The sequence below is a fragment of the Ursus americanus genome, chromosome 7 (assembly GCF_024610735.1).
Source record: "Ursus americanus isolate L20-20 chromosome 7, mUrsAme1.1.p, whole genome shotgun sequence".
Taxonomy (NCBI): domain Eukaryota; kingdom Metazoa; phylum Chordata; class Mammalia; order Carnivora; family Ursidae; genus Ursus; species Ursus americanus.
The window spans coordinates 65237954-65260955 of NC_142133.1; the positions used below are offsets into that span (position 1 = coordinate 65237954).

The 23002-nt window shown below is 53.9% G+C and overlaps 1 protein-coding gene across 2 annotated transcripts; it reads right to left on the bottom strand.

Annotated features, from left to right (window-relative positions):
* Positions 1–765: 765 nt before the first annotated feature.
* CAD (carbamoyl-phosphate synthetase 2, aspartate transcarbamylase, and dihydroorotase) lies at positions 766–22950 on the bottom strand. 2 transcript variants are annotated; one of them, XM_087863784.1, is made up of 45 exons: positions 22657–22950; positions 22264–22403; positions 20263–20392; positions 19234–19376; positions 18919–19060; positions 18558–18729; positions 18167–18352; positions 17872–17984; positions 17392–17537; positions 16998–17129; positions 16625–16858; positions 16271–16492; positions 15884–16072; positions 15501–15625; positions 15196–15326; positions 12600–12712; positions 11904–12148; positions 11456–11702; positions 10964–11062; positions 10552–10776; positions 10292–10474; positions 9867–10085; positions 9394–9561; positions 8585–8767; positions 8350–8454; positions 7690–7929; positions 7363–7444; positions 6911–7077; positions 6589–6753; positions 6283–6414; positions 5895–6096; positions 5349–5539; positions 5102–5242; positions 4778–4879; positions 4217–4313; positions 3926–3976; positions 3594–3638; positions 3320–3489; positions 3134–3208; positions 2383–2595; positions 2080–2205; positions 1733–1888; positions 1545–1646; positions 1242–1336; positions 766–1133 (listed from the first exon to the last, which is right to left on the bottom strand). In XM_087863784.1, exons 1-45 carry the CDS (start codon positions 22736–22738, stop codon positions 1031–1033), a joined length of 6729 nt encoding a protein of 2242 aa, XP_087719910.1. In that variant the 5' UTR covers positions 22739–22950; the 3' UTR covers positions 766–1030. The 2 variants fall into 2 exon arrangements, with proteins under 2 accessions (XP_087719910.1, XP_045665164.2); XM_045809208.2 differs by lacking the exon at positions 3926–3976.
* Positions 22951–23002: the final 52 nt, after the last annotated feature.

Below are 23002 nucleotides of genomic sequence, written 5' to 3' on the forward strand. Positions count from 1 at the left end.
CTGGACCATCATGTGCCGGCATGTGGCAGTCCAATCTGTAGAAGTCATTGGATGCCTTACCAGCTGAGGTCTCAAATGTTCTTGTTCATTCTTGCACTCCCATTACACATGGTGCTTTGTACTCAGGGGGTGGTAAGTAAAGTCTGCTGGATCAAGAAATTTCTTTAAGGCTACTAAAGTTCATGGAATGGAATGGAATAGCTCACATACTCTGTATGATCCACGGAAGCCCTGACCTGCAAAGACACATGAGCTACTCCACCCCAGTCTCCAATCCCAGGGTTTCCAAGCCAAGCGCTCTTCAGCCCTCCACGGTATCTGAAAGTCCAGTGTCAGCCACAGGCTCCCAGGGAGAGTAGGTGGGAGGAGCTCCTAACAGTGACGGCAGCTGAAATCCAAGCCAGGTTTTGAGGACACAATGGCTACCTCAGCCACTGAAGGAGAGGACTAAACACACAGAGGGGAGAAGAGTAAAGGCCTCACCAGGCAGGACCCTGTAACTCATATCAGAATTTTGAGTGCGAACTGAGGAAAGACAGCTGGACAGGGATCAGGACAGTGCAGGACCCAGAGAGCACCACGTAACAGCACATTCCCGCCCAGACCCCAAAGAGCCATGGCTCTGAAAATGCAGCCAGAGCGAGAGCCTGCCCAGCAAGGCTGCTCTTGAATTTGGGCAACTGTTCTCAAGTTCCAGAAGAAAGCCCTGCCCATGACACTTAGCATCCTATGCTGAAGCCAGGATACATGCGAGGAAGCAGGCACTTACAAGCAGCTTAGCTGTTTATTTAGTCAGTAGAAAAATGACTTTACAGGTTTGCGGTGCAGGGTTAAGGGAGACGGGGCCCCACCCCCATGCTAGAGCACTCCAGTCCAGTCCAGTGCCTGGCGCGTGGTCTGCAGGTGTGCCTAAGAGCACGTGAGCTATCTGGACGCCCCAGAGCATCTCCGAAGTGTGCTGCCCCCGTGGGGGGCACCGATTTCGTGCCCAGCAGCTGGGCCTGACAAGAAGAGTCTGAGGAGCCAAGCCCTAGAAGCGGCCCAGCACGGTGGCTAAGAGAGCCATGCGTATGTACATGCCATTCTCAGCCTGGCGGAAGTAGGCCGCTCGGGGGTCCGAGTCCACCTCCACGCTGCAAGAGAAGGAAAACGGTTGGCACACAGCCCACGATGGCCTATCGGGGACTAGGTGCCCTCCCGCAGCCAGCCCCCGGCCTAGCCTCGTTTTGAAGCCGTGCCACCTTATCTCATTGACTCGAGGCATTGGGTGCATCACCACCATCTTCTTCTTGGCCCGCGTCATGATGTGGGGAGTGAGGATGAACTGGCCAAAGCACTGTGAGGCAGACAGGGACCCCGTCAGCACCTCAGGGCTGGGGTGGCCGTGCGGCCACAAGCCTGGGATCCTCCAGGGTTCCCTCCACACCCACACTCAGTTATCACGACCCAGAGGCCCAGTCCAGCTCCTGGGGCCCCACTTCCCGGCCACTAGTCTAGATGCCCCGCAGCTCCAGCCCTGGCCTCCCCTCAGCCGGGGCACTCACAGCTTCATACTCCTGGGTAGAGTCGAAGCGCTCTTTCTGGATTCGGGTCATGTAGAGCACGTCAGTGTCGGGCAGTGCTTCCTCAATGCTCTCAAATTCCTCCTGGAGGGCGAGGCAGAGCCGGAGTGAATGGAGTGCCAGGCTCTCACTGCTCAGCCCACGTGCCCCATGGCCTCCGAGGGTCTCACCTGCTTGGTGCCACGGGCCGCCACAAAGGCCCGCACGTTGGGTGGCATGCGCAGGCTGGGAGGGGCCACATAGCGCAGGCTGACACGGTACTGGGTGAGCAGGCAGGCCAGAGAATGCACGGTGCGCCCATGCTTCAGATCCCCCACCATGGTGATCTAGGGGAGGAACCCAATCACCAAGAGGGCCCCAGATTGAGCACCTGCACCCACATTTCACAGCTGTCTCAGGACCGGGATGCAGGCCTCCTGCTGCGGCAGGCCTTGGAGCAGAGAAGGCACCTCCCAACGGCCTTCCTCTCCAGACCTCCCCCATGCAGGCCTGGTCCAGCTGTTGCCACGACCCTCACCGTCATGCCATTGACAGTCCCAAGCTCCTCCCGGATGGTGAAGATGTCCAGCAGGGCCTGGGTGGGATGCTCTCCGACCCCATCCCCAGCGTTAATCACTGGCCTTCGGCAGTGCTTGGCTGCCAGCTGGGAAAACGGGAACAAGAAAGGAGAGCCCTGGCTTCTGCATCTCAGTGGCCCCCATTCCCGGCCTGAGTCCCCCTCTTCCTGGGTCCCCTTCCCCATCTGGTCCAACCAGAGACTTGCACTCATGTCCCGGGACCCATCCTATGCGACCCTGTCCCAGTGAGCAGCTGGCCTCACCTCCACCGCTCCAGGCTGCGGGTGTCGGAGCACGACGACGTCGGCATAACAGCTCATGGTCTGCACGGAGTCAGCCAGGGATTCGCCCTTCTGGACCGAAGACGTGGCTTCCGAGAAGCTGAGCACAGCACCCCCGAGCCGGGCCATGGCTGCGGCAAAGGAGCTGCTGGTCCGCGTGCTCACCTCGTAGAACATGGAGGCCATCACCTTCCCCTGGCGGGAGGGCAAGATTCGATGTAAACGTGCGTGCTCATCTTGGGGAAAGCATGGGCTGTGGCTTGCTTCCCCCACTCCCACAGGAGGGGTACTGAGAGAACCCCTCCCCGCAAACCGCCTCGTGACCTGTCCTGACCTTGACATTTCCATTAGTGTCACAGTAAGCTAAAGGCTCCGCCTCCGAAAAAACCACTGGTAAGTATCTGAATCAGATACTTGTTCTCTGGGGGAGAAGGAAATACCCCAGTTCTACCCCATGAATCCATCTGCATAGACCAAGTGACCAGATTAACAGGCTGATACACTGGTGCTCAGGGCCTTGTAAGTCAGCTAACTACCGGTCTGAGGAGGGCAAACGTGGGGGTCGGGGGCCCAGGGCAGCGGGATCTCCCAGAGTAGAGAAGGCCGAATAACTTATAGAGGAGGGTTTAGACTCACAGGAAGGGACCTATGGCAGGAGAGGGAGATCCCTCTGATCACTGCATAGCCCTGCTGACAGGGTCCTGGACCCGCAGCCCACAGCCCTGACCCTGACCTTGAGTATGTCGAGGCTCCGCTCCTTCTGTACCATCATACGCAGCGTGTGTGCCACATTGAACAGGTGAGACATCTAAGAAAGACCCCCAAGTCAGCTGGAAAGGCAGTGGTCCCCAGAGGTCCTAGCCCCAACTTTCCAGATTCTCAAAGCTCTGGGTGTCCCCATCCTCCCTCCCCCAGGCACCTGATCCTTGGTGAACTGCTGGACAGACAGGATATGTTGACCCACTAATGAGTGCAGCAGGGGTGAGGTCTGGGGGTGCAGCAGGCCAGGGGTCCCCAGGTTCTGGGGTGACGCCTGTCTAGGTACTGGTAGTGGAGGGTAGCAGGTGCCATCGAGAGTTCCCATCAGCTCTGCAGTGAGGGACGGGGCAGAAGAGGGGGATCAGAGGGTTCCTCCTACGCAGGCCAGATGAGACAGGTCCCCGAGGTGAGTGTGTGTTCCAGGGGAGTCTCACCTGGCTCCGCTGCCTTCCGAGAGGACTTTTCCTTTGGCTCCTCAGCTACAACAGGGCAACAGGATAGATGTGAGACTGCAACTCAGGTTTGTGAAGAGCCCCCGTTTCCCCACACTCTGGATCACAGTGTCTGTGTTAAACCAACTCACACAACAGTAGCTGTAGCAGGTTAGGGGAACACAAGAAGGACCAGCAGCCCGGGGGACACAAGTGACTTCCCACGGGGCTGCTGTGTGTGAGCAGTGGTGCCCTCCCAGGGCCCCCCCAGGAGGCAAAGGGATCCTAGGCAAGGGGAACGGCCAGGCTCACACCAACCAACAACCTGGATTTACCCCACGTTCTGCTGCCCCGCGGGATCCCAGCTCCCGGGCGGAGGAACATAGCTGCCCACAACAAGAAAGGGCCGTGAGAAGCTGTGGGGGTGCCTACCTCACACTGGGCAGACTGATTTAGGCAAAGGAGGGTACAGCGGATCAGACTAGGGTGAGGGGATGGCAGGAAGGACAAGGTAAGGGGACCAAAGTGATCCCCATCAGGGACACTGTGGGCGAAGAGGAGCCTGTCCCTACGCATCTCTAAGTCCAGGCAGCCCCATCCTCCACATCACAGGACCTCCCTCTTACCTGGCAGACCTGGATCGGAAGCTCGGTGGATTCGGGGTGGCAGGTGGAAGCGGCCATCGGGAAGCCCTGGGACGACCCGGCGGGGCCTTTCCGGCGTCTGGAGAGACACGGGCCTAGCGTTTTGAGAAGTACTGACCCAACGCTTCCTCAAGTTCAATTCCTCAAGAAAAGCCAAACTGCTCACTGTCCACAGTGAGAATGGAATGGATCCCATTCTCCGTCACCTCCCCTCAGGTCCATCCTTCTGCTATGCTGTCCTTGACAGAGAGAGACAAACTAGCCTTTTAGAGGCATGTGTGAGCCCCATATGACAGGGCCCCAGATAAATCTCTGGTTGGGTTAATAAGGGACTTGTGTTTCCCCTAAGTAGGTAAGCTCCCAAATTCAGAGTTGATTCTATGTTTGGCAGTAGACAAAGAAGTAGGTGGTGGAAGTTTTAAGTGTCGAGTGCAGAGCCTTCCACCCCCTAAACCACCAATGAAAACATCTGCGCTGTTAGCCCTGTCCCTGGCTGCACCCCCGACACAGCCCAGCCCCCTGGTTCCGAAGCACTGTGGATACCGTGGTTATCTCACTGGTGGCAGGGGCTGGGGGCGCGAGCTGGGGAACAGCCCCCTGAGGCCACTTGCGTACGTCCTGTCCGTAGCCCGGGGGCACCAGGACCTGCAGACAGAAGGCAGGAGCAGGCGAGTGAGCAGGGGGCAAAAGCCGGACTGAGATCCTAAAGGAGTGGAAGCCGGCAAAGAGAAAGACCGCCTCAGGGCGCCTGTGCCCACCCCTGTCCAGGGCAGCTGGGGGAGGTCGTGGCACCAGAGACAGGCTGGGGCGGGAGGACAATGGGACAGAAGAAGTCACTACCGGGATGGGGCTCGGCCACACACATACCTGCCCGTCGATATAGGCCACCTCCCCTCGTAGGACCACACGGCGGATGGTGCCCTTCACCTTCTGCCCTTCAAAGGGCGTCCAGTGGGCCTTGGAGAAGGGCATGTGGCTGGGGATGGTCCACTCGTGCTCCAGATCCACCTGCCAGAGTCTCGGGTTATGCGCGGGCAGGGCCGCACACGGAGCAGAGCCACAGGCTGCAGAGCCCCCCGACCCCACCAGGCCCACACCACGGAGGGGTCCTCACCTCCACGTAGGTGTCCTCCTGGGGGGGCAGGTGGAAGATCCGGCGTGGGTTGTGGTGCAGCCGCTGCAGCAGGTCATCCAGACTGAGCCGGCCCTCGCTGACTGCTGTCAGCAGCAGCGGCAGCATGGTCTCCAGCCCCGGGAAGCCGGGGGGAGGCCTGGGCCCACTCTTCTCCTCCAAGGTGTGGGGGGCTGGGGGGAAAGAGAGCAGCACCGTCAGGCCGATCAGCTCCACGTCCGGGAAGTCACACGGGCCACTGGGACTGCACTGCCTCACCAGCCCCGATGCTCATCTCTTCCGGTTATGTGGAAAACGGGTAAACCGGGGCGGCTGCCATCTTTTGGGGACCACAGCTTATACCCACCTTCTCTTATTTATAACTTTACTCATTTGCCCATCAGCTCCTTCAGGGAGTATTTATCGAGCACCCGACACAGCCCCGGTGCCGTGCTACACAGATCAAGTCTCAGCCCTTGCGGAGGCCGGAGGCCCTGAGCTGGGGCGCGAGCCCTGCTGGGCAGAGAGGTACATTGTGGGGCCTCTCACCGTGGTCTGAGGCGAAGCAGTCGATGACAGCCATGTTCTCCCACAGGGCCTCCATGTCCTGGCGGGAGCCAAGCTCAGGCCGGACCTCGCCCTTCCCCGGCCCCAGGCGCTCCAGGTCATCGCGGCTCAGAAACAGATGGTGGGGTGCCACTTCACAGGTTACGGGCAGCCCCCGTGCCTTGGCGGCTTTAATCAGCAGGATCTGGGCAGGGGGAGAGCGGGGAGATCTAGAGGAGGCCTCCCTCAGGCCCTGCCCCATGAAGCCACCGTATCCAACGTCCCCTCTAGGAAAGTTACAGGGCAGACAGGCCAAGCATGGTGGCTCCACGCTCCCCACCCCCTCCTTCCCCCAGCAGGAAGGGCACCGGGACCTCTGGTGTACTCTCACCTCCTCCTTCCGGGCCACGTGACATATGTGCACCGAGCGCTGGGTCAGCTGGGCCACCATGAGGACGGCGGCCACGCTCTGCCGCTCTGCGTGGGCCACGATGGGGAGGTGGGAGGGCCATGTCTCAAAGTGCTGGGGACAAAAAGAATTTAGCAGCGAGCGTGCAGAGCCTTCCATTATTTGAGCTCGTCAGAGCCCAGAGCCTTCAGGGAGCTCTTGACACTTCACTGCGGTCAGCCCACTCTACGGGGTCCTCAAGCCAGGAGGCACCGGCTGGCTGCCTCCTCCCACTGGCCCGCTCCCTACCTCCATCCACTGGGCCACATTGTCCAGCCGAAGCTCAGAGAAGGTCTCATTGAGGTAGAGCTTTAGCCCAGCTGCAGACCCAGCGACAGCACCCAGGGTCCCTGCATTTTCCGACGAGGCTCCGAGAAATAAGGCAAAGTCACAGCGGGCGCCCGCCTCTGCCAGCTGGAGAGGGTACATGTGAGATAAGGCCTACTGGCATCCATGCCAGCCTGGCACCGGAGGCCTGGGCCCCTAGGCTTCTGGGTGGGGCAGAGGGAGGAGGGATCTGGAAGGCAGGCAGACACCTGGGTCACCATAAAGCAGGAGTGCCAGGGCTCACCTTCTGGGCCAGGGCCAGGGCCGGTGCATCAATGATGGGGGGCCGGGTATTAGGCATGGCGCACACCATGGTGACGCCCCCAGCCAGGGCAGCGGCGGTGCCCGAGGCAAAGTCCTCCTTGTGTGTCCCCCCGGGTTCCCGCAGGTGCACATGGATGTCAATCAATCCTGGGAGAACACGGACGTGGCAAGATTAGAGGACGGTGCAGAGACACGAAGGACATCAAACACGTGAACTGGGGTGGCAGGAAAAGCAGCAGCGACTGATACGAGAGAGAGGTGGCAAGCTTCCTCCATCAGGGGCACAGGGGTCGCAGGAGGAAAGAGCTCAGTGAGAAAGATTCTGACCCCCACGCTCTGTGCCGTCCAGGCGGGGTGTGGGCCCCAAAGCCAGGGCCTGTGCCAGCTGCCACCAGTGTACAGAAGCCAGGTTCTCCCAAAAGATGCACTCACCAGGGAGCCGCACAAGCTTCTGGGAAGTCATACAGTCAACGTGTACCTTCAAAGGGGGGGCTGGCCCAATCTGGCCCAGGGCCTGCAGGTGAAAACCGTAGTCAGCTGTGACTTAAGGGCATCCCAGGAGTTATAAGTAGGAACTGGGTTTTCCCATAAACCAGGCTCTACCCCTCTCTACCCACCTTTTCTCTCTCTGCAGCCACAAAGCCTGGGTATTAGCATAACTACTTCATACCGAGATTTCCCAACCCCATGACCACTCACCTCTCCCTCCTGCCCCATTAACACTGGCTGTTGCCCTCCCAGCACCCGGGCCCCAGTCACCTCCACAAACAGTTTGGTGCACTTGATATCAATGATGAGGGGCACGGAGAAGTCAGCGGCCAGGCGCCGGGTACGGTAGCCCTTGGTGACAAAGGAAGAGAGACGCCGGCCCCCAGCCCCGCGCATTGACAGGTTAATCACTAGCTCAAAGTGATTCTCGGCCAGCTGCTCCAAGATGCTTCGCTGCGGCGGGCACTCACCATCCACTGCCTCCTCAAAGTGCCAGTCCACAGCCGTTACCTGTGGCCCAGAGACAAGGCCGAGGGCTAACCTGAGCCTGGCAGGAATCAGGAAGGACAGCCTAAAGGGAGGGAAGGTGGCCCAGGAACCCATAAGGAGGAGACAGAGGACCCACAGGGTGGGGACCAGGGCTGCTCTATTTGCTACCGGCAAAGTGTATTTCTTGACGGGAAAGACATATACTCTATGGTTACCAAGGACTCTGTGCAGTATGAGCCCACACCTGTACATACAGAAATAATATTCTGGAAGAAAATATACCAAAACGTTAACAGTGATAAAGAAACTGTAAGGAACTTTTCCCTTGCTTTTCTGGATATTCTATTTGCCCTACGTGGAATATATAGGACTTGTACAATGATGAGGGAACAGAGGGAATTCTCTGGTACAGCGTGGGGTAGGCTGTGGGAGCCCCTGTACCTTGACGCCGTGCTCAGTGTAGAAGTCGGCGGTGCCCAGACTGGCGTAGAGACTGTAGCCCAGGCTCTCCAGCAGCCGCACAGTCGGGAGCAGCTCACTTTTGTTCTGAAGCAAGCAGAAGGAGGATGAGGTTGTGTCTGTCCCGTCTTCCACCTCAAGGTCAGCCCAGGCCCACAAAGCCAAGCCTCTCTGGGCCGCCTCTCTGGGCAGCCCCCCTCCCCCCCGGAGTCCGTACCTTATAGCTGCCAATGGTCAGCAAGATGTTCTTCTTGGGGATCTTAAAGCCAGTGCTTAGCATGGCCTTGAGGTAGGCCTCGCAGCGGCTCTCCCCAAAGCCAGCCACTTCCCCAGTGCTGGTCATCTCCACGCCCAGCACGACGTCGGCCCCCGCCAGGCGTGAGAACGAGAACTGAGGGACCTGAGGGAGCAGGATGCGAGCTGCCAGGGCAGAAGGGGCCCGCCTCTCCTCACCAGGAGCGGCAGCCACGGTCCCTTCTCCTTGGTCTCATCCCAGGGTTAGCCTTCCCAGCTGCGGCTCTGCCTGTCAGTCCCCTGCTTCGCAAACGTACTTCAGGTCTTCCCTCCGTTTCCGCTCAGCTGTTCCCTTCCACAAGGCCTATTCCTTGGCCTAGGAGCACTTCCTCGACAAGCTCAGCGATCAAACATCCTGACCGTCCCTCAGGACTCAGTTCAGGCACCAGCTCTCCTCCCAGGCCTTCCCAGGTCACCCTTTTGGAAGTGGCATCTCTTGTCTGTAAACTCCTTTAGCATTTTATCCTTATCTCTATATGTAGGTTTATCACAGACCGTTATAGAAGCAAGCTGCTTTTGGACCCAACCTCCCTTGCCCCCCATTATTCGAATGCGAGCTCCTAAGGGACAGAGACCATCTCATCACTGTTAAATGGCCCAGTGATGCCTTGCCCACAGCAGATGCTCGGTTTACGTGCTGACTGACCTATCACGTGTGTGTTAAGTGAACGCTCTCCCACTATTTGTCTCCTTGCTTCTGACTTCTAACCTCAAAGTTTCAGTCCTCCGTACCTTTACCCCCACGACTCCAGAGCCAGTCATGAGCCCCACAGGTTCCACTTCTTCCCCCATGATGACGCGTGTGGCCAATGCTACTAGGTCCACACCTAGCGTCTTGGAGACGAAAGGGAAGGAGCGAGAGACACGCACGTTGCATTCGATGACTTTCAGCTGGTCGTCCTGGGGCAGAGAGAGACTGGTCAGGCCTTCTGCAGGCTGGGCTTGCTGAGGCTACTCCACTGACCTTGACTCTGCCCCTGACTTACCACTCTGTGGGCAATCAATCTGGAACAGGGGTCAGGGTAACTGATGGTCACAAACCCTGACAACACTGTGGGCTCTAGCTAGGACTCCGTCCTCTAGCTTTCAGGCCTACTCTATGAGGGCAGGAGACAGTGAGCCTCACTGGCACTGTGGCCCCACAAAATGAGGAGGTGCTAAGACCGTTTAGTCCCAGTGACCTTCCTGCAGTCCCCTCTTACTACCTTGGCAATGAGCTGCAGATTGAAGGGTCCCGTGACTTGCAGCTCCTGGCCCACAGCATGCACAATGGCTTTAATCCGCTCTAGGGTTTTGGCAGTGATGTCTTGTGGTGGGGTCACCAGCGTGGCATCACCTGAATGCACACCTGCATTCTCCACGTGCTCAGAGATGGCAATGGCTGCCACCACACCATCACGGGCCACAGCATCCACGTCAATCTCCTAGTGGGGGATGTGAGGGCAATGTGATACAGGGCAGGGGGCCATTTTCTTCTCCCACTTGCCCCAGGAGGTTCCCTTCCTTTAAGAGCCTTGGTACAACCCATCCTTCCCAGTCCACTGTGCCTACAAAGTGCAGACAGGGACAGACAGGGGAATTTCCACCAAGGCTGGGGAGCCTGCCCTAAGAGACTTCTTTGGGGCCCTACCTTGGCCTCCTGGATGAACTTGGAGATGACCACGGGGTGCTCCTTGGAGACGGCTGCCGCACTGCTCAGGAAGCGTTCCAGGTCCCCGTCAGTGTAAGCCACATTCATAGCAGCACCGCTCAGCACGTAGGAGGGGCGCACCACACAGGGATACCCCACCGTCTGGCAGAACTGGCGAGCAGACTAAGGGTGCAGCTGGGTTGGTCACACTCACCCATGACCTCCTCTAGCTCCCAGCCCCCCACCAGGCCCCAGCCCACCTCTAGGTCACTGAGCTCCCTCCACTGAGGCTGGCTGATACCGATGGTGTCGAGGAGCCGGGAGAACTTGAAACGGTTCTCAGCTGAGTCGATGGCTTCAGGGGAAGTGCCCAGCACCCGGCACTGCTGCCGATGCAAAGCCATGGCCATGTTGTTGGGCAGCTGCCCGCCCATGGACAGGATCACGCCTTCAGGGCTCTCGAGCTCATAGATGTCCATCACCACCTTCGTGCAAGAGAAGGATCGAGTGGAGGGAGCAAGTGGTCAGGGATCCGAGCCTTCCTGCTCACTGCTCCTCACCCTCTACCCACTTCCCCTCAGACCCAGCAAGTTCCAAAGAATCTTAGGTCAGCCAGCCACTCCCACGTGACCCTGGCCACCCAGGCTAATGAGCGGTCTTCATTTCTCTCACCTCAAAAGAGATCTCATCAAAGTAGAGTCGGTCACACATGTCATAGTCAGTGCTGACTGTCTCTGGGTTGTAGTTCACCATAATGGTCTTATATCCCATCTGTGATAGAGAGGGAAATGAGATTTAGCTAGGAGGTGGAAGGAAGAACATTGAAAAACTAAGGCAAAACCCCTACTTCAAACAACATCTCAGCTTTTTCTGAAATGGTTGTCAGGGACACCTGTCTTGGGAGGGAAGGAGGCCCAGCACTGTAGGTATCAGAGACATAGGTACAAAGCGTTGGGAGAAAAGACACATGCCCTGTGAGGGGCACAAGCTGGCCTAAGGGCAGGGCTCCCCCCAACCCGGCTCCCCCCGACACCTCCCAAAGCCCTAACATAGATGTAAGAGGAACAATTAATACAAAGTGCCAGGATTAAGCGTGGGCGGAAGGCAATCACTAGAACTGCATGGAACAGTAAGGAAAACAGTATGAAAGACTAGCTCTCGGACCTTTCGGAGCTGCCGGATGCAGCCCACGGCACACCAGTCAAACTCAACGCTGGAGCCTATCCGGTAGACGCCAGAGCCAAGGACCAGGACGTGAGGCGTTCGAAAGGTGAGGTCATGGGTGGTGCCCCAGTATGTCAGGTACAAATAGTTTGTCTGGGCTGGCCACTCGGCTGCAACTGTGTCGATCTGTTTCACTGCTGGGCAGATCCCCCGTTCCTGACGCAGCTTGCGAACAGCCAGCTCTGTGCTAAAGGAGAAGGGTCAAAAATAGAGCCTCGGGAGTGGGCTGTGGATTAAGTAGAGGAGTGAGACCCCGGGGCAGGGATCTGAGAGGAAAATACCACGGGGACGAAGGTCAGAAGCCTCCAAAGCTCCCTTCCAAGGGCCCCTCCCTAGTACAGTCTCTGCCCCACATCCTCAGCCCCAGGCCCTCACCACCACCTCTGACCTCAGAACCGCAAGGGCAATCTGCTTGTCTGAGAAGCCAAGGCGCTTGGCCTGTTGCAGCAGGTCTGGGGGCAAAGGCTGGCCACGATGCTGTTCCAGCAGCTGGGCGTGTGCTATAATCCGCTTCATGCGGTGCAGGAACCAGCGGTCGATGCGTGTGAGTTCATACAGCCGCTCCACCGAGTAGCCAGCCCACAGAGCAGCTGCCACCACGAAGATCCGCTTGTCGGTTGGCGTCTCCAGCTCCTAATGGGGAGAGCAGACAGATGGATACGGAAGGACTGTGGAGAGGGAGATGTCCAAATGTTAAGCAAAACAGTCCCAATCTGCTTTTAGCACCTCCAAAAGCCTGAAAGCGGGAATACCACTGTTTTAGGAAAGGAAGCTGCTGAAAAAGCACCAGAGCCAAAGCTCTGGGATTGCAAAAGCCTGTATGCAAACCCTGGCTCTGCCTCTTTCTGGCTGTGCAGCTAGACAGCTAGTTCCACAAGCTCTGTAGGCCTGCTTCCTTGCCCCTGGAAACGAGCTTAAGAATATATCCTCATATAATGATAGAGGAGATGAACCACAAAATTCTCAGCAACATGAAAACACAGATGTCCAGTAACGACTGCTGCTACTAATGGTAACAAGTCCGTGGGCTGGGGGCAGCAGGGGTCCATTTCAGGGTTGTTGCCAGGGGAAGGGAGCCACTTACCATATCACTGACCGGCTTTACCGTGTGATCAAAGCCCACACAGTTCTCATCCACCATGCGAAGAGCCTTCTGGAAGGCCTCCTCAAAAGAACGCCCAATGCCCATGACTTCACCTGGAGGAATAGGATGTGAGGACTGAGGGCCTGGAGGCAGAAAGTGCTGCCCAGAATTTCTACCATTTAGTCAGGTCTCTGGGAGATTCCGGGGTCAAGTCCCACAGTGGTTTATGTATGGTGTTTCATTATTGAGGAACCTTAAACTGAAGTTCCTTTCCTTACCGTTTTCATGTCGTGTTTATTAGTGACCACGGAATTAAAATGCCTAGAACGGACATGGGGATACTAGAACATATTACAGTTTGGCACAGTGGACCCACCCCTGATGGTTATCCGGTTATTTGCTTTATTCCCATTATAATGACACCACCTGGGAGGTCTCGTCCTTTCAAACTTCTCAACAGTCTGGATAATAGGAAGATGATCCCACTACTCTTTGAATCCATCCAGAGATAATCATGTTTACCGCTCTTATTTCAAAGTATTTCTTTCTCGACTTTTTTCAAATGCATGTTTTGTACATGATTGTAGAATATGTATGATTTCTAACTTGCTTTTTCTCTCATCGTAAGCTTGCTCCCACGTTGCCGTGTGATCTTATTACCAGCCGTTTAACTCCTGTATGATTTGCCATAACTTAACTGCTCACTTGTGGAAGGACACCTAGCCTCGAAGTGTTAATCCTTCTACGTGAGGCTGTCATGTCTTTGGGGCTTTGGATTATCTCCTTACGATAAATTTTCAGAAGTGCAGGGGCAATAGATAAGGCCCTTAATAAATATTACTTGCTTCATAAAAGTCTGTGAGTTATAATACACAGTATAAGTTTAACCACCTTCTAAGAAGTATGTACAATTATTTTAAACAATTTTTGCTCATAAACAAAAATGTCACCTCATTGTAAATAGATCTCTATGTACTAATAAAAGGGAATTCCCGTCTCTACAACCCTCCAGGTTTGCTTATTGATTTCCTCTTCTATAAAGTTTTGACAATTTGCCCTAGGGTCTTCAAGTTTTCTTACCAATTATATTTTTCTTTTTGCTAATAGCAGTGTTAGGAAAGTGGATGATAAGTGATTTTGTTCAATTCCTTTGTAATATGATTATATTATAAAAGCGTTGATTTAGGGCAAAAGAGAAACCCGCCATATTCATATATGCATGCCTAGGAAGATTCTGGAATCAAATATATATATATACCCAAATCAATCTCTGTGTGACATGATTATAGGTCATTACTCTTTTTTGGTTCAACTACTTTGCTAATTTCTCAATGGTGCATGTATATACTTACATAATAAAAGTTATAAAAAATTATCAAAGATCACATTCCAAGAACACTTGAAGAGATGTAAAACATTTAAATGTCTCATCTGGAAATCAATCTTTGTCCTATTTTCAGTCCACTTCTTCTTACCAACAACTTAACTATGGCTTCATTCCCATGTTTATTATAATTTTCATATAACAGAAATTCATCTCCAGAAGGAACAACTTGGCAGTCTTGTACGATTTCTAAAAATTCCAAAATAATATCTGAGCTTACTTAGACTTGCTTGTTTATTAAAGGCTACTATTGCTCTTAATGGAAATTCGGAACACAATGAAATGTTCTTAACCTTAGCTGGAAGCACTGTGGTATGTGAAATGCTTGCTTTGGTTGAAATGTTTTAGAACAGTCTAGAGTGATTTAAAGGGACACCACAGGGAAGCCTGTTAACTCAATTCCAGCACATTTGACCACTGCTTGGATGTTGACCATTTCACCCACTCATTGTTCACTGCTACATTTCCTTGTTTTTATGAAAAAGGTCTCAGATGTCCTGCTCTCATCTTAAATGTTGTGCTTAAAAAAAAAAAATGTGGTGACTGTGGCAGAAAGCGCCTGGTGAAGGAGCTGGGCTGACGTGGCTGCCACCGCGCTGACCTGGATAGAGAAGGGTTCACAGAATAGCAGGCCTCACTTCCCTGAAGCATCACTATTTAAATTTGCACGGAGAACAAACTGTCACTGGCATTAACAGCCTAGTGATGAAGCCCTGGCAAAGTGCAACGCAAGGCTGTGGGTAGAGTTTCACGAAGCCAGTCTCACCGCCGACAGGCAACAGAGGGGGACAGAGGTGCGAGTAAGGAGTGACTGGATCTAGTTTTCCGTTCTTGGCTCTACCCTCTCCTCAGCCACGTCACTTTCCTTCTGCGGGCACCTCAGTTTACGCATTTGTAAAGCGGGAGAGATGAGCTAGTCTGATGGCTATCACCCCACCCCAGAGACTCTGACACACCTGCCATCTGGGGAGTGGAGGTGGCATGTGTACTCTGGCACAGATTTCCAGATGCATTTCATTCCCACTCTTGATGAGGACTACCGAGTTTGAAACATCCCTGTGAGTTCTGGGAACCACGTTCCCAAGCTGCTGCTAATAGAGGATCTGAAAGGCTATGCCAGGGAACTAACTCTATGACATTCTAGGTTCTTAAGACTGCTGGGACCCCAGAAGGTGACCTGGGAAAGGGTCTCTTGGGTTGTGTCTCTCTCACCAACGCTCTTCATGCAGCTCCCAATCTTTGTGCTGACACGGAGGAACTTGCTGAGGTCCCAGCGAGGGATCTTCACCACACAGTAATCCAGGCTGGGTTCAAAGGCTGCTGTTCCCCCTGTCACGGAGTTCCTGGGAGCCACCACGTGGAGGTGCCAGGACAGAGTGGGAGATGTAAAGAGTGAGCTTCCAGATAGCATGCTCCGCCCCCACACATTCGGACCAATGTCCTTTTCATAATCCCTGTCCTGTGAATGTTTTCTTCAGCTGCCCTCCCTCTCTCTGATCTTTTCCCCACCCTCGTACCTGAGCTCTGGCAGAGGGATACCCAAAGCTAGTTTGGCTGCCACGTAGGCCAGCGGATAGCCTGTGGCCTTACTGGCCAGGGCGGAGCTTCGAGAGAGCCTGGCATTCACTTCAATGATGTAATACTGCAAAGAGAGAGAGAGAGAGAGAGAGTGTCACCAGATAACTGGCCCAGAAAGCCTACCAAAGAGAGGTATCAGAAGGGCCAAAAAACAAAGCCCTCTCCGAAGGGAAAGACAGCAAAAAACACCAGCCCCACCCCAGTCCAACCCTCCCACAGACAATCCTGACTTCTACTCCAAGGTCCGTAGGGTCAAAAAGCCCCAAAATTATGGACGGGGGTCTAACAACTAGAATATCAGCTCCAGGGCCTAGAGTCTCACCTGCTCAGACTCGGGGTTCAAGGCGTACTGCACATTGCACTCCCCAACGATTCCAAGGTGCTGGGTCACCTTGATGGCAGTCTGCCGCAGTAGCTGGTATTCCCGGTCATTCAGCGTCTGGCTTGGAGCCACCACTATGGACTCACCAGTATGGATGCCCAGTGGGTCCAAATTCTCCATGTTACACACCTGTGAAAGGAAAGTCCCATGGAGGTCACTGCCAAAGGGAGTCAAGAGAGATAGGAGACTGCATCCCAGGGCCCTGCTGCTTCTGGTGAAACCCCACTGTGGGTCTCAGGGACATTGAACCCTCAAAGATCTCAGCCCTGGGCTCTGCTCTTACTAGAGCTCATACTGCCTGACATTACCCCCGCATCCATTACTCACCGTGACGCAGTTGCCATAGGCATCTCTCACCACCTCGTACTCAATCTCCTTCCATCCCTTCAGGGACTTATCGACCAGCACTTGGCTGGTGTGGGCAAAAGCTGGGGCCACAAGAGCAAAGAGCTCCTCCCTGTTAGAGGCAAAGCCAGAGCCCAAGCCACCGAGGGCAAAGGCTGCACGCACCAGCACTGGGTACCCCAGCCGCTCGGCAGCTGCCTGGGCCTGTAAGGAGCAGAAGAGATGGACAAACAGATCAGGCCTCGACTGCTTGCTGCACAGAGGGTGCCCAGCCCCAGAGGAAATAAGATACAAAGACAACGACATCATTCCACCGTCCCCCAGCCACCCTCAAACCTGTTCAAGAGAATTTGCCGCCTCACTGGGGGCCACATGCTCTCCAATCTCCGCCATCCGGGAGGCAAAGGCACGCCGGTCTTCCGTCAGTTCAATGGTCTCCACGGGTGTGCCCAGGACCCGGACCCCATACCGAGCCAACACTCCGGCCTTTGTCAGCTCCACACCACAGTTCAGAGCTGTCTGGCCCCCAAAAGTCAGTAAGATGCCATCTGGCCGCTCATTACGGATCACCTGAGGGAGGAAAGGAATAATAAGCATTAGGACCGTGGGGGACAAGGAGAGGACCAAAGACGTATAGAACCCAGAATGACCACAGGATCCCACTACCCACGTGGGTCCCCTCCTCAGTCCACCCTTACCCCAGTCATACCTGGGTTACGTAGTGAGGTGTTATGGGAAGGAAATAGACCTTGTCAGCCAGCCCCTGGGAAGTCTGCACTGTGGCAATGTTGGGGTTGATCAGCAACGTCTGGATGTTTTCCTCCTTCAGGGCCTTAATCGCCTAGGGGGACAAAAATGGCCTATCAGCGTCGCCTGCTATCAATGGTCTTAGACCACCAGTGTGTCTCTTCTTCTCTCCCTCCCTGTGTTCTCAGTCCCTAATAACCAATTCCGATTCCTCAGCACCTCACCTTTCCACACATTCCCCAGATCTCCTGGTTCGTTCCCTCCTTACAACCCATGTTCACGCCTCAGCCTTCTCCTCAAGACTATCCATTCCTGAGGGTCACACACCCAGAGGGGCAGGGATGGACATGCTTTACCTGAGAGCCAGAGTAGTCAAACTCTCCAGCTTGGCCAATGGAGAGGCCCCCAGAGCCCAGGATCAGAACCTTTCGTGGTGGTGGAAGCCCAGAGCCTGGGGTGGGAATTCCAGGCGGACAGAGGCGCTCAACCAGCCGCTCTCGAACTGTGGAGGCAAAGAAAGTCATAGAACGCTAGAGCTGAAGGAGACCTGAGAGATCATCTACATGAACCCCCTCGCTTTACAGAAGAATCCAAAACAAGTCACGCCTCCAATGAGTAGCAGAGGCAGGACGAGAACCCAGAACTCATGACGCTGGAGCTCCTTTCCACAGAAGAGGCATAAATAATCATTGTGGCTTGGTTGCTTTCCTGCCCCATCCCCTTAACCTCCCAAACATATCTCTATCTCAATTTCCTGGGGCACGTCCATTTTATGTCCATCCCAGAGCCAACCCTGTTCTTAGTTCTCCATGACCCAGGTCTACTCAGACGCTTACCTGTCTGGCCCCCAGGGTTCCCAGCTGTGGCTTCTTTCACAGTTTCCAGAAAGATATCAAAAAGAAGCTCCATATCTGAAGGACCAGCTTGGTGCTCTGGGTGAAACTGGACACTGTTGAAGAGATGGGATCATGAAACCTGCCATCATCCCTGGCTTGGAATTGGCACTCTTGGGGGTAGGTAATGGGATAGATGACTGGGGCCCACTGCTGTGCTTTACCTTCTGATCTTCAAGACCCTGGGGCTTCCAAGCTGTAGAGATTCATTCACCCTGCCAGAATCATCCAGACTCACCTGAAGAACGGCAGGCTGTCGTGTACGATGCCTTCATTGGAACGATCATTGGCGTTGGTAAAGAGAGGAAGCCAGCCTGCTGGCAGCGAGTCTGTTTCCACAGCAAACCCATGGTTCTGGGATGTCAGAAAGCAGCGCCCAGAGCCCACCAGCAAGCATGGCTGATTGTGGCCTCGGTTCCCGTATCTGGAGATGGAAGCACACTGAAGTTACTGGCCCCTTTCATCACCCCCCTTCACCACTGTACCCATCCCAGCTTCGGTTGAGCTCAGCACCCTCAACCGGCCCCTGCTCCTGTTTCAGCACTAACCAACACCAACTCTATTCCCATCCCCAAGACTCCCCACCGCTCACGTCAGTAGTGTGGGCCTCCTCTCCCCACAAGTCCCACCTCATCTTGTATGTCTTGGCCCCAATGGCTAAGGCCAACAGCTGGTGTCCCAGACAGATCCCGAAGACAGGTCGGGGATTAGGCTCAGATAAGACACGGCTCAGTGTGGATACCACACTGGGATAGGAGGCGGGGTCACCAGGGCCATTACTCAGGAAGACACCCTCATACTCTGGAGTGGGCAGAAAAGATGATGTCAAAACCAATAGTTTAACCAGAGAGACGCGCTTGCAGCCCTTACCATCAGAGCAAAACCCCTGATCTCTGTCTCCTTCCCTGCAACTTATAGCGACTAGACCAAGGGACAGATCTTCCACCCGTGTTGCCTGCCTGTAGCCCTTTACACAGCCCAGCTACTCACCCCGGCTGTCTAAGGCGTGGTCCCATGGTACCACAGTGACCTCAGCACCACGCTGACACAGGCATCGGATCTGATTATACTTGAGGCCACAATCCAAAGCAAGGATCCGAGGGGTGCCCCCTGCATTGAACACCCGTGGAGCCTGAGGAATAAAGGACAACAGTTGGCAGCTGTGATCAGTGAGGACAGATAAACACACACCAATCCCTGCCTTTGAGGCCTCTTCTGATTTGCCCTCAAGTGATAACCCCAGTTATGGACAGAATAAAACTACCAAGCTATGGCTTGCAACACTCTCCCACTCTACCTCTGTACCTTAATTGAGACCTCTGGCACCAGGGGGCGGGCATTAGGGTCCAAGAATGGCAGGGCTGAAGGCTCTGTCCCATCCTGGACCAGCTTTCCCAGCAGAGACCCTTGTTCTCGCAACTTCTTAGTCAGCTCCCGAGTATCCACTCCTGTCAAAATAGCACAGTCTCAGAGATCACACTCCCCCAACTCAGTCATGCATGAGGTTAGACTTTCAGAAGCACTGCATTCCGGAACCCTGAGTCACACACAGCTGTTCTAGGGGCATCAAAATCCTGGGCCATCCTGATGGAAGTACACTACCATGAAGTATTCTTGCTAAAAATATCACATCTGAATTGAACCATGACTTCTAGATTTGTTTACAGAAAATAATACCAGGAGACAAAGAATATGCTAAACAACACTACAGGAACGTAATCAACAAAATGCAGATTGTGGGATACGCTAAAGGAAAACTGACTTGTTTTTGTCAAATGGGTTATAAGGTCCATTGATCCAAGGGACATACCAACCAAATGTAATACATGGATCTTACTGAGATCCGGATTCAAATAAGCGGTAAAAATCAATTAGATAATAGAAAAATTGTGAACACTGCCTGGAGTTTTGTTATTAAGGAATTACTGTTACTTTTTAAAAGGTACGATAATGTTATCACGATTTTGTTTTAAAAAGGATTCCTGATTCCTTTTTCAGACAGTGAACTATTTGTGGATGAAATGAACGTTTGAGATCTGCTTCGAAAAAATGAGGGGGTTCTAGTGGTAGTGGTGAAATAAGTTTAGTCCTGAGTTAATGATCACAGAAGCTGGGGTTTTATTTCCTCCTTTTGTATGTTTGAAATTTGCCATTAGAGTGAGAGCTCAGTTCCTTCTCCAAACCCCAGACCCCAATGTAAACCTTCCACATCTGATACATTCTATCACAACCTTGGACTCAAGGCCCAACAGTGCACAAGAGACCTCTTGATTCTTTCCATCCAGGCACCTGGGCTCTGGCCAGATACGATCCTGCTCACGCATTGCGCCATACCTTGCAGGCCAGGTATGCCATGCTGTTGCAGCCACTGGTGCAGGGTGTGGGTGGCACTCCAGTGGCTGGGCGTGGGGCAGCACTCTCCCACCACCAGTCCTGCCACGTGGATCCCGGAGGATTCAAACCACTGTCGGTGGAAGGAAGAGACTGTGAGGAGCCTGGGGCCACCTATCTTCCTATCTTCTTTTCCCATCGTTCGGCAGGGGCCCTACACGTCAGCCACACTGAAAGACCCGGTTGTTCCTTTAACACACCAAGCACCTCATGCTTTTGTCCTTTACCAACAGTGCTGTTCCCCATATGAAACACTGAACACCAGGCCCTCGTTAATAACTGAGAACGAGCTTTTCCTTTCCTTCCTTTTCTTTTATCCAAAATGGAAATTACAAATCCCACTTCTGTGAAGATACTGCCTTCTCACCCATGGCAGTTTGTGCCTCCTCCTTAGGGTTCACCTAAACTCACTTTATTTCCACTGTTTTTGCTATTTACATTGTATATAAATGTGTTTGTGTGTCTCCCTGTCACAGAACGACGAACGCTTCAGGAACAAGGTGCCTGACACATAGTAGCAGTCAACAAACATTTACTGAGTGCCCACTTAGTCCCAGGCATTGTAATAGATGTTGGGGGAGGAGCAGTGAGTATGCAAAAAGACAAGGTCCCGGTCTTCACCATGTTAATTTGCTACTTAAGAAGCCTGAAAATTAACAAAGCAACATGCAAATAAACAAGATCATAATTACAGAGTATGATAAAAGCAGAATGTAAGGTCGACGCACAATACCTTATTAAATAAAAATAAAGGTTCAAGGTACGACGCTAAGCATGATTATGCCCCTCCCCCCTTAGTAGGGGATTATCATTAAAAAAAAATTTAACACAAATTTGCTACCCAGTACATAAGCATTTAATAACTAAATAGAGAACTGGGTCATTTATGTGGGAGGGGATGGCATATTGAAGTCACATATGTTTAGTAGCAGAAGGTTTAAAAGATGATGGCTGTTGAGAGTTTTAGGGATCTGCAGGGTAGTTCGGCAGAACCCTCCATGGCCGGGTAGACTCGTCCACGTATGGACTGGTGCTTTTATAGCACGTGTGCCACAAGAGCATCCGTGGGGGACTGGAGGCTCTAGGAGGCCTTACTCACCCTGGTTCTGTTAAGTGCCTCGATTTTGCAGGTTTGTAAACACTGACTTTGTCAGTGTGTCTACAGCCGACGAAGCTGAAGACTGCCATGTTAACCAGCATACTGCATTTTAAACAAGAACGCAGTCTACTTACAGATTGGTGATGAGGAATGGTCCTTTCCAGGATTAACAAAGTGTGTCCCTTACCTAGAGTGCCCTCTCCTAAGAGTCAGGGTGAATTAAAGAATTAAAGGCTCACTAAGCCTGGAAAACCAGGACAAAATGCGCTTCGAGGAATACTGTACCTAGGCTGGGGTGGTTTCCACTAATAATTTGTCCATTTTTTTCATTAGTTGAACTCTCAGTGCAACTTAGTTTCCAAATTCCAGAGGAGGAGGAATAGGTGGAACTTCACTGTGGGAGGAGACTGAGTTTTCTTATCTAGAGATAAGAACTCCATAAAATGTCAAAAACGAGTCAAGGTAAGAAAAATAGGTTTAAAAGATTATCAACTTGACTGTTTGGTAGGTGAACTGGGACCCACTCTCACACTGGGAAGGGTGTGACCCTAGCTTCCTGTCTCTTTCCCACTATGTAATCTTAAAGCATTGCCCCCATCACATCACTCTGCTGGTAAAAAAATCTTCACCGGTTCCTTACCGAAGCCCAGACTCTTTGGCTTGGCATCCCGCGCTCTGTGCCTCTCAAGGTACTTCAAGCCCTGGGTAGGATTTGTCCTATCACTTCAGTGTGTATCTTTGTTCTCTCCAGGATGCCTAACTTAATGCCAATGTCTTCACTTGACTAACAGATAACAATCATTGATTTGAAAAGGAAAGTAGAGAAAGCATTTGGGTGTGGCTACCTTACTGAGACCGAACTCATCCACTTCGTCTGTGGGGATGCCGTAGTTGCCGATCAGAGGATATGTCAGCACTAAGATTTGTGCTTTGTAGGAAGGGTCAGTGAGGGCCTCGGGGTAGCCAACCATGCCGGTTTGAAACACTGCAAGAAAAAGGCAGGGCTGGGGCTCGGGCAGGACACCCTTCACAGCACCGCCTTGCGCGATGACAGTGCCCCAGCGGAGGCTGCCTTGACCTTGAGGGATGAAAGGGGCTGGGATGGGGACAGGGGCACCAAATGGGGGTGGGAGGGAAGGTATGCAGGCGGGAAAATGGCGGGTTTGGGCAGGGCAAGCTGGGCAGAGAGGGGCAGCGGAGAGTGGGATGAGGTCGGCAGCCGGCTGGAGCTTGCTTACCCACTTCCCCGGCAGTCGACACAGTGGCCCCAAAGGGCTGGCCCCTCAGGACCGACCCATCCTCCAACATCAGGGCCGCCATGGGAACGGAGCTCAGAGGCGGGGGCGAGCACAGAGAAGCGGCAAGCGCAGCAAGCCCCAGCCGGTGCTGGAACCACGTGAGTCGGCGCGCCAGGAGTCGGTCCACGTGGCTAACCGCGCCGGTGGCTGGAGCGCGGGCCGCGCAAGGCGCCGGAGCTCCAGGCGCGCTGGGCGGAGGCTGACTGCGGCGGCGCGGGCTGCCGGCAGCGTGAGGGGCGGGGCCCAGCACGTAAGGGGCGGGGCCAAGTTAGCAACAGCGTGCCCG

Bases quoted from the DNA above. Each gene is read 5' to 3' on its own strand.
- CAD (XM_087863784.1), bottom strand. From the start codon at position 22,738: ATGGCGGCCCTGATGTTGGAGGATGGGTCGGTCCTGAGGGGCCAGCCC. The intron at 17,985-18,166 runs GTGAGTCTGGAT...TCTCTTCAACAG, and splicing joins GACAGCCTGCCGTTCTTCAG to TGTCCAGTTTCACCCAGAGC. The intron at 7,445-7,689 runs GTGACTGGGGCC...TTTCACCTGCAG, and splicing joins GCACCAAACTGTTTGTGGAG to GCCCTGGGCCAGATTGGGCC.